Here is a 16,222-nt window from a genome sequence, read left to right on the forward strand (position 1 = left end):
TCCAAGGTCATAAAGTTAATAAGTAGCAGAGCTTAGAATTTGAATCCAGGCAGGCTGGTTCCTAAGCCTAAGTTCTCCAGAATCTGAAAGGGGAAAAAGGTATTAATTCTATCCAGCCTTCAACTCCTGCCATTATCTGATTCCACTTAATTAAAAACTGCCAATTTTCTAATTGAAAATGAAAGAGTAAAGATTTCCAAAAATTGTCTCTTCCATAACAGCAATAAAAAATCTGGCAAAAACTCTATCAACTTTTTCAGAACTCTGGAAACTAACTTAAGTGTCACAGAAACCTGGGGAGTCTTAATTCAAGAAAACAGCTGAGTATCAATACCCTAGTCTCATCTCCAGCTCTCAGTTCATGATAGCCTTTTGAAACAGAACCACCTGCTGGAATTTTCAGTACAGCCTGATAGTTACCAGAGTAAGCATACTGAAGGAGAATCTTTCAAAGATTCATTTCTACAGAATTGTCATTTGACTAGTATGGTGGTTCCCTAGAAGACTCCCACTTACAAAGCTGTTTCTGCTTGACCTCTGAACTTACCCAGTACATAAAACCTTCTCCCTTCAGTGGGTGTTTATAAAAAATAATTTTACAGGGACCTCCCTAGTGGTCCAGTGGTTAAGACTCCACACTCCCAACACAGGGGCCCAAGTTCAATCCCTCCTTAGGGAACTAGATCCAACATGCCACAACTAAGAACTAGTACAGCCAAGTAAATAAATAAAAATATTTTTTAAAAGATTTACAAGCAATGATTAATAGCTGAGGCAAACAAAACAATAACCAAAGAGTTTAAAAGGAAAAAGCGGAAAATAAGATATCCATAGGGGCTTTGAAAAGCTCCAGCATATTCCTGGGAATCTAGAAGGGCAAAAGCAAGCACATGGCTATTTGCATGCCCAGCATTGTGCACATGTTCAAGAAAGACCTGAGAGGCCCTAAACTCTTACCTCTGGCTAAACTTGAAGATCTGAACAGGCAGAAAATAAAGGCTAAGTCACAGTTGTCGACTATCAGTCTGAGTGTTGAAGGAGTACCCCATATGCACACAGGTCCTCTCAGTAAAGACTGGGAAATTTACTGGTTCTAATTCAATCATTAGCTGACCACTAGTTTGGCCACCTCATGCAAAGAGTTGACTCATTGGAAAAGACTCTGATGCTGGGAGGGATTGGGGGAAGGAGAAGAAGGGGACAACAGAGGATGAGATGGGTGGAGTGCATCACTGACTCGATGGACGTTGAGTCTGAGTGAACTCCGGGAGTTGGTAATGGACAGGGAGGCCTAGAGTGCTGCGATTCATGGGGTAGCAAAGAGTTGGACACAACTGAGCGACTGAACTGAACTGAAGCTAACCAAATACAGCTATCAGTCGCCATAGACAGCAAAAACTTTTACAAGGTTAATTCAGAAAAGTTACTAAACAAACAATAATTACTAAAATCAATAACAACCAGCAACTATGGGGAGAAGGAAGAATATGATTTTGAGTGTTTCCACATTATTTTGTTGTTGTTGTTCACATTCTTTTAATTGAAGTATAGTTGATTTACACTGCTGTGCTAGTTTCACATGTACAACAGTGATTCAGTTATACATATATATATGTATATATATACATACACACATATTTATATATATATAATCTGCATTATTTTTCATATTCTTTTCACTTAAAAGTCATTACAAAATATTGTGTACAGGTCCCTGTGCTATATGGTAGGTTGCTTATTGGTTCTATAGTAGTGTGTACATTTAATCCCAAACTCCTAATTTATCTCTCCCCCTACTTCCCTTTTGGTAACTATGTCTTTGGACCTATTTCTGTTTCGTAAGTAAGTTCATTTTTATCTTTTTTCTAGATTCCATGTATAAGTGATGTCATATAATACTTGTCTAACTCTGTCAGGTTTACTTCACTTAGTATGATAATCTTTAGGTCCATCCATGTTGCTGCAAATGGCATTATTTCATTCTTTCTTATGGCTGCATAATATTTCATTGTACAGATATACTATATTTTCATTATCCATCCATCTGCTGATTGACATTTAGGTTGCTTCCATGTCCTGGCTATTGAAAATACTGCTGCGATGAACATGAGGCGGCACAAATCTTTTCAAATTATAGCTTTCCTCAGATATATGCCCAGGAATGGGACTGCAGGAGATGATTTAGAGTTGTCACATTATGCAAAGTGTCTAATTTTCAACAACAACAAAAATGAGACATGCAAAGAAATGAGAAAGTATATCCAAACATAGGAAAAATGCTATCAATTACCTATCCCTCAGGAAGCACAGATAACAACTAGAAAAAACTTAAAGTTTTAATTTTAAATATGTTCAAAGACCTAAGGCAAACCATTTCTAAAGAACTAAAGAAAAGCATGAGAACTATGTCTTGACATACAGAAATCTGAAGTCAAAAAAGTACATAGTTAACTAAAGTTTAAAATTCACTAGAGAGGACCAAACAGCAGGTATGAGCAGGCAGAAGAAAGAATCAATGAAGCTGATGATAGGTCAACTGAGACTATGTCTGAGGAAAAGTCAGAGGAACAGAAAAAAAAAAAATAAAGAAACATGAACAGATCCTATGAGACAACAGCAGCATACCAACACACACAGAGTCTCAGAAGGAGGGAAGAAAAAACAACAGAGAATACATGTGAAAAAGTCAAAGCCAAAAACTTCCCAAATTTGATGAGAAAAACATTAATCTACATATTTTAAAAACTGAACAAATTCCAAGTAAAAAACACTTAAGACTTCAAACCCAGACACACCATAATCAAACTGTGGAAAGAACACTGAAAACAACAGAAAGAAGCACCTCGTCACATACGGGGGCTCCTCAAGAAGATTCACAGCTGATTTCTCACCAGAAACCATGGAGGCCAGAATACAGTGGGATAACTTCTCAAAGTGCTAAAAGGAAAAAATTCAACCAAGAATTCTTTATCTGGCAAAATTATCCTTCAAAAATGAAGAAGAAATTAAGACTTCCCAGACAGACAAAAACTGAGAGAATCTATCACTTGCTGACTGCTCCACAAGAAATATTAAGACCTTCAGGCTGAAATCAAAGCCACTAGACAGTAACATTTGTGAATATATGAAGAAATAAAAGGCACAAGCAAAGGTAAATGTAAACACAGGTAAATGTAAAACCCAGTGTGAAATTTCTGGTTGTAACTTTTTTCTCCTCACTGATTTAAAAGGACATATAATAATCATTTTAAACCTATATTGATGAATATACAATGAATATAAAGATTTAATTTGTATGATAACAGCACAGAAGAGTGGGGAAGAAGACAATGGAACTATTTTAAAGCAAAGTTTTTATAAACAATTAAAAGTAACTTGGCACAAATCCAAATTAATGAATTTAGATAACTGCAATTCCCACGGGTATTAGTAGTTAGTAGTAATTTCTTAGTAGTAGAAAACAACTCAAAATATAGAACAAAAGAAACAAGAAGGGAACTATTATATATTTAACACAAAAGAAGACAGTAATGGAGGCCAGACCCAAGGGTTATGTATTGTATGATTCTTTTTATATGAAATGTCTAAAGTAAGTAAATCCACAGAAACAGAACATAAATTAATGGATGCCATGGGCTAAGAGAAGAGAGAAATAAGGAGTGATTACTTAGTAATACTATACTATAAAAGTAATAGTATAAGGTTTTTTGGAATGATGAAAATATTCTGGAATCAGACAGTGGGGATCATTGTACAACCTTATGAATATCTAAAAACCACTGAATTGTACACTTAAAAATGATAAATTTTATGGTATGTGAATTACCTCAATTTTTAAAATTGCCTGAAAAATATGCAGGAAAGCTGCTTAAATCTCCCAGTATCTGTCTACTGACTTGAGAGACTACAGTCTGACTAACCAGATTATCAGACAAATACTACTCCTTCAAGATATTCTGTGAGGCATAATTCTGTTTTCTATCAGCCCACCTTCCCCATGCCACTCTTAAAGCATGATCTTCTTTAAACCATATTAATGCAAATTACAGGAAATATATAACCAAAAAGTAGGGCAAAATGTGGAGACTATAAAAACAAAGAAAATATGATCCAAGCACAAGACAAAAAAGGATATATTAAAACAAGATTAAGACAACAAAAAGAATCAGGACTAATTATAACAGTATTTTTAGACAAGAAATAATCTACTTTATTATAAAGGCTTTGAAGGGTCAAGAAATAAAAAATGTAAACATAAGCAAATGGAAAACATTTTTAAAAAGTTAAAAATGTATAATACCGATATTAAATAACAAAACCTAGGAGATACAGCCAACACAGTACTTGGAAGAACATTTAAAAGATTAAAAGCTTTTATTATTAAGATTAAAATTAAACATTCAAATCAAGAATCCAAAAATAAAATAAAATGAACCTAACGAAAATAGGATAACAGAATATATAAATCAATGAACAAAGAAAGATGATAATCATTAAAAAAAAATTCAAGAAAGATTATATGAAAAGATGAAACAGATAAATTTCTATTGAGGCTAATCAATAAAAAATAAGAATAGACACAAATACATAACAAAAACAGTGAAAACAGGAATATAACCATAAACATAGTCAAAATATTTTTAAGTATAAATGACTATTATGCAAATTTTGTGGCAATAAATTTGAAAATATAAATGGACGCTTTTCGATAAAAATATAAATTGCCAAAACTGACTCAAGAAGTATCTTAATTATGCTGAGTTTGAATGAAACCAGACTTTAAAAGTACATATTGTAAATTGTAAAGTAAAAATTAAAAATAAATTAATTAATTAAAAATAAATAAATAAACAAACAAACAAAAAAAAGTACATATTGTATGATTCAATGCATATGAAGCTCTTGAGAATTCCCTGGCAGTCTAGTGGTTAGGACTCCATGCTTCCACTGCAGGGGTCACAGGTCTGATCCCTGGGCATGGAACTAAGACCTGCATGACTCAGGGAACACCAAAAAAAACCAAAAAATAAAATAATTTATATGAAGTTCTACAACAGGCTAAACTATTTACAGTTATATAAATCAGACTGGTGGTTCTGGCAAAGGGCAAAGGCAGGGATGAATGACTGCAACAGAATACAAGGGAACTTTCAGGGGTAATGGAAATGATCTATATATTGATGGGGTAATGATTATTAGGTATATATATATATTTGTTAAAACTCAGAATCATGTATTTACAATGTTTGCATTTAAAAATATATATATAAATCACATCTCAATAAAGCATAAAAAAGTTGAAAATAATAAATAAAAAGTATACAAAGATAAATATCTCAATTTTTATTTCAATATTTTTATCAGTGATCAACTCCAAAATGTCCATCAAGAAAATAAAAGGTACAATAAATATTTGTATTGAAAAGACATTATTCCTAATATTTACTTTAAAAAAGGTGATAATTTAAAAAATAAAATAAAAATTTTAAAGGTGACAATATATATAATACGATCCTCATTTTTGTTAATATATAATAAGATTGCAATTCATATGCATATGCTCTCAAAGTAAAGTGTGGAAAACAAAACAAAGTAAGTTGTGGTTCTGGACTGAGGGAGACTTACTACTTTTTCTTTTAGCCATTTTAAAATAATAAATGTGTAGTACTTATAAAATAATACACACTTTATAAAATTAAAAAATTAAGCGATAATAAATTTTAGTCAGCCCAGATTAGCCCATCACATTTTTAATAGCTTACCAGTGTCACAGAAATTATTCTAAGATCAACAAATAGTGATTGTTCTATAATAAAAAACAACAATGATTTAATGGTTGTTTAAATTTAAAATAATTTAAAAACAGTATTTAGTTTGGAAAATTTCACAAATCTAAAATAGGAAAGTCCTGAAATGAGTATGAGAGCTAGAGAACAGATGGGATACATGAACTGAGAACTGATAGACTTCAGGAAAAAAACAGAAAAGAAAAACTACTTCAGAATTAAAGAATAGGGACTTTCCTGGTAGTCCAATGGTTATGACTGTGCTTCCACTGAAGGAGCACAAGTTCAAAGCCTGGTTGGGGAACTAAGATTCTGCCTGTCACACAGTGCAGTCAAAAAAAAAAAAAAATTTGTATACAGAATTAAAGAATAAAGTAGAAAGAACACAAAAGTGAACAGATCTTGTTAAAAAAAAAACGCAGTAAGGGAAATAAATGATAAAAAGAGAAAAGTGAAAAAACATGATAAAAATGATCTCAGAGGAAGTAACTGGCATATGTATATGCACAGAAGATCTAATACAGAAAGAGCAGAATGGAGTATTCTGAAGAAAAAAACAAGCTTTGAAACAAAAACCATTTAAAACTATAATTAGGACTTCCCTAGCGGTCCAGTGGTTAAGAATCTGCCAATACAGGGAACACAAGTTTGATTTCTGGTCTGGGAAGATCCCACTCGTTGAGGGGCAACTAAGCCTGTATGCCTTCTTGCCTGGAGAATCCCAGGGACAGGGGAGCCTGGTGGGCTGCCGACTATGGGGTCGCACAGAGTCGGACACGAGTGAAGCAATGCAGCAGCAGCAGCAAGCCTGTATGCCACAACTACTGAGACTGCACTCTAGAGACTGTGCTCCAAAACAAGAAAAGACACCGCAGTAAGAAACTCAGGTACCACAACTACATAAAGTCCATGCACAGCAACGAAGGTTCAGGGCAGCCAAAAAAAAAAAACAACCTATAATTAAAGTTTTCTGAAATAGAAGAAAACAAAGTTATAGAACAATCCACACTAAGACATTCCCTAATGAAAATTACGGGAATTCTATAGGAGAGAGATTATATTGGCATTTCACCAACAATATCTTATACAACATCAAGATATCATGGGCTTCCCTGGTGGCTCAGTAGTGAAGAGTCCACCTCCAATGCAGGAGACACAAGTTTGATCCTTGATATCACCAGGAGGATCCCACATGCCATGCAGCAGCTAAGCCCATTAGCCACAACTGCTAAGCCTGTGTGCTAGAGCCCAGGAACCGTAACTACTGAGCCCACTTGCCCCAGCAATTGAAGCCCATGCATCCTAAGGCACATGCTCTGCAACAAGAGAAGCCACCACAATGAGAAACTTGCACATCACAACTAAAGTGTTGCCTCCACTCTCTGCAACTAGAGAAAAGTCCATGCAGCAACAAAGACTCTTCACAGGCAAAAATAAATAAAAATTTTTTTAAAAAGATGTCATGGAGAGAAAATATGAGTCAAGGATTTTATATTCAACCAAACTGTCCTTGAAGTGTATCACAATTACAAATATACAAAATCTCAGGAAATATTGTTGCTTCTTAAGGAATGTCCTAGACAACACACTTCAACACATTTCAGACAACCACAAAATGATTTGAGAAGCTCTAATATTATAAAGAAAACATGAGAGGACAAAACACTAGACAAATGGAATTCTTCCCCAAGCAATCTCCTGCAAAACATACTTTACACAACCAAAAAATGATTTGAGAAGCTTCAACATAAGAAAAATATGGGAGAATGAAAGAACTGGTAAATCAAATTTCCATAGAACAATATAAGCAGCTTATGCAATAAATCAATGACATAAAACAAAGAGCAGGGAGGTGATTTACATAATAACCAAAGATACTATTATTAACTTGTTTTGATCCTAATTCAAAAAAATTAATTATAAAAAGATATTTTAACCAATTAAGAAAACTGGTCATATACTAGCTATTGGATATAAAAGGGAATTATTATTAATTTTGCTAAGTACAACAATGATGTAAGAAAATGTCTGACATTTTTTAGAGATACACACTTAAATGTGTAGTGATACAGTTGTAATTTTTAGTACCAAAGGAAAAAAGTGATGAAGCAAATGTGCAAAAAAATTGTTAACTACTGAATCTGGATCATGGGTATATGGAAGTTTACTGTATTATTCTACTTTTATGCATGTCTGAAATTTTTCAAAATTAAAAAAACTAGAGATATACCATCCAGATAACACAGAGGCATACTAGGCAACCATAACAAAGACAACTGCTTTCTCTGTCTTTGTCTCTGTTCTCTCACACACACACACAAAGCAGAGAATAGAGACACAAAAAAGAGAAACAGAGGAAGAAAGAAAAGGACCTAAAAAAAGACAAGTCCCTTATCTAGCATCTTCCTAACTTAAAAAAAAGTGTAGAAACGGGCTCAGGGACAGGAGAAGAGAAAGCAATTAACTGACTTAGAAGTCACTTTGCAAACAGTATCTGTGCTTTTTGGGCAAAGCATTTAACCTCCCTGAGCTTTAGTTCTTCAGTTCCTGAAATAGGGTAATAGGTGTTTCATCTACCACAGAGACAGTGTAGTGATCAAATGAGACTACACAGGAAACAGTGCTTTGTATACTGTAACCTTGATATAAAAGTAAGAGAACATTAATAATTAACTATTTGTTATCTCTTGCCCAGATATATTTCAATTATTTAAATATTTACTGCACATATCACCTAATTCTTATTTTCTAGGTTAATAACATCACATCACATCAACTTAATATCTAATGCTATACTCACTACTCCTGTGTAATAGCGTAGTCCAACGACATGGCCTCTCAAAGTTCCAAATAAAACTGAATCTAACTCTTCATCACTTGTTAGGAAGTCATCTGGAGGAATAATATCTTGAAATTCAAAACGAGGAAAGAAAGTTGGATATGAGAGGCGTGGAAAATTTCCATGGACTCCATACTGGACAGTCTGCAAGTACTTCCAAACAGGATCTCTATTTAACAAAAAAAAAAAAAGGGCACAAAAATACAATATTTAACCGAACAGTCCTCAAAGACCATATCATATTCAAAGGCTAATTGCTTTCTCACACTTTATTTCAACAAAATAAATCTAATATGGGAAGTGCTGTATAGAGATGAATCTCCTTCCTCTGGCTAAAGCAAGGATTGGAGTGAGTGGAGGAGGTTTCTAGAAACCTTACCTGTTCAATAATGCGTCTTCTACCCACAGGTATTCAAAGTGAAAACACCAATAAGGGTTCACAAACCTTGCTTAGTCACAATATAATGTGATGTCTGTAATTAATTTTACACCAAAATTTCAATATTGAGCTAGAAGAAACTCGAAAATATAGAACTATTTTTTACATGAAGTCACTTACAGCTTTACAAATAATACATTCAGCATCCATTACTTGAATTATTCCCTTCGAAGAGAACCCTTCTTTTATTCAGGTATCTAAACCGTGCCATCATGGGAAGCTTACCCCAAGCCTCCCACTCCCGTTGGTTAAAGGGTAACCTCAACCCCTAGACGGAGAACTGTTTCCGGAACGAATATGTAAACCGAATCGGACAATGAAAAGTAACAGGCAGTTGGCTGGGGCCTTCCAGAAAGCTTCCACTTTTTTGGAATGGCTAGAAGCCATTTCCCCTGCGTTTTCCTCGAACGTCGCGCACACCGCTTTTGGCTCCTCTGCAGATAGATATTTGCACGTCTGTGCATACAAATCAACTGCGAGGTGCTTGGGGAGAAGCTGTCTTACCCAGCCCTTTCTGCCGAGCACAATGCCCAGCGCACAGTGGGTATCTGATAGGTGTTTCGTGGAATAAAATACAGGTTGAGACCCCGGATAAGGAGTGAGCTTAGAGCCCCAGGTTCCCCAAATCCCTTGACAAATATTTCCCCAAGGCTCTAGCAGGAGACTCGCCCGAGGATCCTCCCCTCTGCATTTATTTCTCCCGCGGCTATATGAGCCGCCAGCAGGACGAACAGCAGCTGCACAGCTCGCACCCCGAAGGAGAAGGAAACGCTGGGAAGGTCAGGTTCATTTCAGGACTTTTCTAGACGGTTACCGCCGGCGCCCCACCCCCCTCCGCCCCCTTCACCTCTTGAACATCCAGGACATGGCGCTGAGTGCGTGACGAGCCGAACACTCAGACGCCCAGGATCGTTCTCAAGCCGCCTAAATAAGCCTCCTTCCAGGCCTCGCGGCCGAAAAGCCGGTGACAAGTTCCGAGCGCCGGAGCGACGGCCCACTCCACAAGAGTAAGACGCCCCGAAATCCAGTCAGACGTCTACAGTACCGTCTGCTTCCAGCAACAATTTGAGTGACTAGCGACGCATTGTGACTGGCATCCGGAAAGTCCAATCCCAAGGAGGGACCTACGGAGGCAAACCAATCAAAGCAAAGAAGGGAGGGTAACTCCGCCCCGCGCAGCGATTCAAAGACTGGGGGGTGGTCCCAGCCGCAGGGGTAGTTCCATCCGGGTTCTTCCCCGCCCCCAAAGCAGGGCGCGGGAAAGCCACGCGGCCCCATTAGCACGACTGTGGTGTTCAAGGCATCCGCGGTTCCTCTGATTACCCACCTCAAACAGAGGGCAACAACTCCCCTTTCCGCTGTTTTCCTCAAGCCGTAAGCCTCTGCCCCATTTCTCAGGCCTTACCTCATCGTCACCCTAATTTTCTCTTCATCTAATGGCGTCACTGACTCGATGGACGTGAATTTGAGTGAACTCCAGGAGTTGGTGATGGCCAGGGAGGCCTGGCGTGCTGCAGTTCATGGGGTCGCAAAGAGTCGGACACGATTGAGCGACTGCACTGAACTGAACTGAACGTGACATGTAGTAGGGACTTTCAGTCAATAAGCTCCGCACTTTACGAACCCTACCAGCCAGATCCTTCACTTTTCTATGGTGAAACCGGGTAGTTGCCCTCAAAATATGCCTTTTAAGCCCCACGAACGAATCAATGAAGACACACTGGGTTCAGAGAGTTTAATTTCAATTTAGATTTATGGAGTTTCCATTTCTCTCTCGCTATAGCATTTTTTTTTTTTTTTCCTTTTAGGGAAAATTTTCACTTCTACTAGAGGAAAATCGTAGAACGCGATGAGAGCAACAGAAGCTCGTGGGTGACTGCTGGAAGTGTCCTGGCTTCCCTTGAAGGCACGTGACTATCCCTGCAGTAAGGGAAGAAGCTGATTTTCCTCAGGGAACTGTAGGAAGAGCTCCTGCGTGCTCAATAGCCAGCTTTTGAGAGTCTGAGGAAACTCGGTAGAATTCAGCTTTGAGTAGGTGGGCGAGTGGGCCGGTGCAGCCCAGGTACTGACCAGACTGGTCTCTGTGCCTTGTCAGCCTTTTAACTGGTGCAGCAGCAGCACCAGGGTAAGAAGCTGGCCTGACCTGCCCTTCGGATTAGGTGTAAATGTCAAGACAAGTGCAGGATCAAAGAGGAAAGGTATTTGAGAAAGTGATTACAATTGACCCTCACCCTCCAAAGAGTGGTCCATTTTACACTTCCATCAGCAGAGGATTTGGAGAAGGATATGGCAACCCACTCCAGTGTTCTTGCCTGGAGAATCCCATGGACAGAGGAGCCTGGGGGTCTTCAGTACATGGGGTGGCAAAGAGTCCAACATGACTGAAATGACTTTGCATGCACAGCAGAGTATTAGAGGTGGTCAGTGAAACAGGTTTTTAGGAGGCATTTGCTCATTATCTTAAACTATCACAATCTGTAAATATGAACCCAGTGTAGAATGAGAAGTAGAATTTGCAGCAACTCAATACTTCATTTTACTGAACATGGAGGGCATGTGAGCTTCCCTGGTAGCTCAGTGGTAAATAATCCACCTGCCAGTTCAGGGATGTGGGTTCAATCCCTGTGTCAGGAAGATCCCTTGGACGAGGACGTGGCAACCCACTCCAGTATTCTTGCCTGGAAAATACCAAGGACAGAGGAGCCTGGAGGACTACAGTCCATGGGGTTGCAGAGAGCTGGACACGACTGAGCATGACTGCGCATGCACACATGCACACAAGGCATGTGGGATCTTAGTTCCCCCACCAGGGATCCAACCCATGTTCCTGCAGTGGAAGCACAGTCTTAACACTGGATGGCCAAGGAAGTCCCTCAAATTATTTCAGTTATTTTCTTTCTTCTAGAAGTCTTAGGAGGCAAATGGCAGTATAATTCAATTTGGGGTGTGCCAGATCTAAGTTCTTGGAAAATATGCCCCAAAATGCCCAAATTGAAGATGTTTTTTGTATAAAGTTAATGAGGAAGTTATGCTCATCAGATTGAAGGATAAAATTTCAAATGTCACAATACAGGTAAACCTGATCCTCTCAATACTTGAAACCTGTGAGCAGTGACCATACCATGGTTAAAGAATGTGGATTGAATGAAGTAAAAATTTGCTCAAGTCAACATTTTTGTCCATATTGTCACTATTTTACATCTCAGATCTCACAGTTGAACTTCAACTTGAGCACTCTTTCACTTAATCATTATTATTTTAGTGTTTAAAAAGTACAATGTGTACTAGTTTGATTAAAATGTTACTACACTTATAAATTCACAACTATCACATAAGATAATGTTTTCTGAAAAATGAACTTGTAGCTAAAAAATAGAATGGCAACTGTACAATGGCTTGTGTGTTGGACTGATGTGTAAGGAGGAGAGTGTCACAAAGAGGATAACAAGAGCCAGATGATATAGAAATTTAAGGTCTATGGTAGACTATATTTTATTTTAAATGTAATAGAAAGCCATTAAATGTTTCATGCAGGAGAATGACAATCTAAATTAGGCTTAAAAAAATTCACTCTGGCAGGTCTGTGGAGAATGGATTATAAGGGAAAAGAACAGAAATGGAGATACTGGTTAGTTAATCAGGAAATGATTGTGTCTAAGTAAGAGATGATAATACCTTAGAATGGAGAAGTGATGAAGCTAAGCTGACCAGGAAAGTTTGCTAATAAACTTGGATACGGGTGCTGAGGGAGGAGAAGGAATAAAAAATTCCTCTAACCGTCTGCCTCCTAGTTACAAACATGCCTGCTCATCCTTTCCGCCTCTATGCAAATTAAACACGTCACTTCCCTGTTTGATGCTATGGGCATGAAATCAAAGAATGGCATGTGTGGCTTTTTATAATCTGTCCCCTACTTCCCACTCCTATCACTTCCCAACCCACGCTGCCTATAATGACCTTCGCATACATAACCACAAGACCATTCTCACACCCAACAAAATTAATAAATCAATCCTTGGTGTCTTCTAATAACTAGTTCATAATCCAATTTTCACAATTGCCATTCTCCTGCATAAAACATTTAATGCCGTTTCCTTCTCCAGGGGATCTTCCCAACCTAGGGATCAAACCCAGGTCTCCCGCATTGCAGGTGGATTCTTTATTGTCTGAGCCACCAGGGAAGCATCTACATCATAAATAATGTGGCTTGGCAATATACATATTAGAGCCTTTCAGAGATTGCCAGAAATAAGGGTTTTTCTCTACACCTCAAACAAGAAAGTAAGCTAAAAATGTTCCTTCACAGGTTCTTAACAAAATAGAATTTTGAAGCCCCTGGCAAAGAAGAGTCTGACTTTTCAAAAGCCTGGCTTCAATACAAAAACTTCTAAGTTTATGTCATTAACTAATGGATTCCAGAAGAATATACTATGCTGGGACTTCCCTGGTGGTCCAGTGGTTAAGGCTCTGTGCTTCTAATGCAGGAGGCACAGAAACTAAGATCCTGCCATACAGTGTGCATGGTCACACTGCATGCCACGCAGTGTGACCAAAAGAAGAATATGTGATGGTGTAAAAACTTGTTTTTTCAATTCATTCATCCAAAAGAAGATAAAGACAAAAAGTCAGTATAACAGAATTTTCAGGAACGATGTAGAAGAGTTCACAGAGCAAATCTCTGAGTAGCTGTTAGGATCCAGCACCACAGAGGGCTTTCCAGGTGGTGTAGTGGTAAAGAATCTGCCTGCCAATGCAGGAGATGCCAGGCAGCGGATTCAATCCCTGAGTTGGGAAGATCCCCTGGAGGAGGAAATTGCAAGTCCCGCCAGTATTCTTCTTGGAAAATTCCATGGACAGAAGGGCCTGGCAAGCTACAGTCCATGCGGTCACAGAGCACCACAGAAGAAGGGATGAAAAACAGCTTAGCAAAGTTCCTGAAAATATAAGAAAGGGAAACTCTGCCTTGTTTTCCAGAGTAGCCTCAAGATTTTGCAGATCTTAGAGAGAGCCTCAGAGGTCCTAAACGTGCCACAGCAGTAAAGGAGTAATTGCTAATGCTAATGAGATGGCTCAGTTAAGGGGCCCAAAGGCAGTCCTGGAAATCCTACAGGGGTCTCTTATGAGTCTCCAGGATCATGGTTCTAGCAAGCAGAACAGCAGACTGGTGCCTAAAGATGAGGTGAGATAAGTTATACCAGCAGTGGGTGGCTGCAGAAGACGAATGAATGAAGCCCCAAAATTAAGTCCCCTAAAGAGTAAAATAAATAAAACTGAATTTTGAAACTTGAATTTAATTGGTACTAAGGATTCCCTGGTGGCTCAGAGGTAAAGAATCCGCCTGCAACGAAGGAGACATGTGTTCGATCCCTGGGTTGAGAAGATACCCTGGAGAAGAAAATGGCAACCCACTCCAGTATTCTTGCCTGGAAAATCCCATGGATAAAGAAGCCTGGCAGGCTACATTCCACAGGGTCACAAAAGAGTTAGACATGACTTAGTGACTAAACAACAACAAAGTCTTAAAATGACTGAAGTACCTGGAAGTGACTAACTCATTAGCTTCCATTAGGCAAACTGATGGGTAAGACTAATTAAGCTCAATAAAAACTTATAGTTTTGTCTTCATGAACAGTCAGTAATTGAAATTACTACATGCTATACGTCCATATATGCACACATCTCAATGAATTTATATCTAGGTATTTTTAGCAGATACTTCTAGTTGGTTGAATTAGGGGATTTACATTTTCTTCTTTTTGCCTATATGCATATAAATTATTATCTATATTGAATATGTATTGCTTTTTTAATAAGAAAATAATAAAAGTTATAAACTAAATTCTTGGAAAGAAATCAAAAATTTTAACTTGCTATTTTAATAATTTTAGACTTATAGAAAAGTTGTGAAATCAGCACAAAGTTACCACATATCTCTTACCCCATTTACTTTTACAGCATACATAATCATAGTATAATTATCAAAATCAGGAAATCAACATTTGTACAATAGTATTTCTGAACAATTTTTTCAAATAAGGCAGAGGAAATGATAGGAAATAGTCTTTTGTAACTTATTTACCACCAAATTTTCTTACACTTATTTAGGACCCCTATAGATTTGGGGGCAGATATGTGAGTACAACAAGAACTGATAGGGTAGAGGAAGTAAGGTAAAATGAATGCCAAATAAAATTCTTTTTAATTAAATACTGCAATGAATATCAAGTGCCTGGCAATGGCACCCCACTCCAGTACTCTTGCCTGGAAAATCCCATGGATGGCGGAGCCTGGTAGGCTGCAGTTCATGGGGTCGCTAATAGTCAGACAAGACTGAGCGACTTGACTTTCACTTTCACTTTTCACTTTTCACTCTCATACATTGGAGAAGGAAATGGCAACCCACTCCAGTGTTCTTGCCTGGAGAATCCCAGGGAGGAGGGAGTCTGGTTGGCTTCCGTCTATGGGGTCGCACAGAGTCGGACACGACTGAAGCGACTTAGTAGTAGCAGCAGCAGCAGCCACCTTGAAGTAAGCACTCAATAATTGCTCTTAAAAGCCCATTCTTATTACTGTTATGGTTGTAATAGAGTTATTATCTAATGAGTCTTCTAGCACTTAACAAGGAGTATAGTTGATTGAGGGTGATTTCCTGATGCTCGTCAGCAAGTTGTTCCTAAATAACAGAATAACACTGTTTCCAGAAGCCAGTGATTTTTCCCAGGTGCAAGTCCTTGAAACAGACTGAAAAGTTTCATCAAGAACCGGGAGACATTCTTTTCTCAACTCCCACTCTGAGAAATCTGTTGTGTTCCAGATTACAGAGGCCTTTCCCAGGAGATAATTGTTTCCTCCTCCTTTAGGCCTTGGCTCAGTTTGTGCTCCTAAGTGCCGGAAGACCAGAGTGGCTAAAGCATTAGGCCTGCCCTGTGATCTTTCTCTGCCTTTGCCTCCTGCCCAGGATCCTCATCTCAGGTTCAGGAAAGCATCTCTTTGGTCTGTGAAAAAGAAAACCATAGTCCCCAAATGGTGTCACTCATGCTAAAAAAAACCCTGTGATACCAAACCTAGTTTTAATACCTGATTTAACTGCAGTTTTAACCTCTCCCAGAACGTAATCTTAATCAACCAGTCTGGAAATTTCTGCTCAAGCACCAGTAA

The 16,222-nt window shown here is 38.1% G+C and overlaps 1 protein-coding gene across 2 annotated transcripts in view; it reads right to left on the reverse strand.

The window, feature by feature from the left end:
• Positions 1–10,165, reverse strand: part of HLTF (helicase like transcription factor) — a 59,685-nt gene extending 49,520 nt beyond the window's left edge. For both annotated transcript variants that reach the window (XM_040234477.1, XM_040234470.1), the window contains exons 1-2: positions 9,912–10,165; positions 8,587–8,794 (exon numbers count right to left, since the gene is read on the reverse strand). In XM_040234477.1, coding sequence (XP_040090411.1) covers positions 8,587–8,794; positions 9,912–9,931 — 228 coding nt within the window. In that variant the 5' untranslated portion in view covers positions 9,932–10,165. The remainder of the gene's footprint in view (positions 1–8,586; positions 8,795–9,911) is intronic.
• Between the last annotated feature and the right edge of the window lie 6,057 nt (positions 10,166–16,222).

This window comes from Oryx dammah, unplaced genomic scaffold (assembly GCF_014754425.2).
Source record: "Oryx dammah isolate SB20612 unplaced genomic scaffold, SCBI_Odam_1.1 HiC_scaffold_2, whole genome shotgun sequence".
NCBI lineage: Eukaryota > Metazoa > Chordata > Mammalia > Artiodactyla > Bovidae > Oryx > Oryx dammah.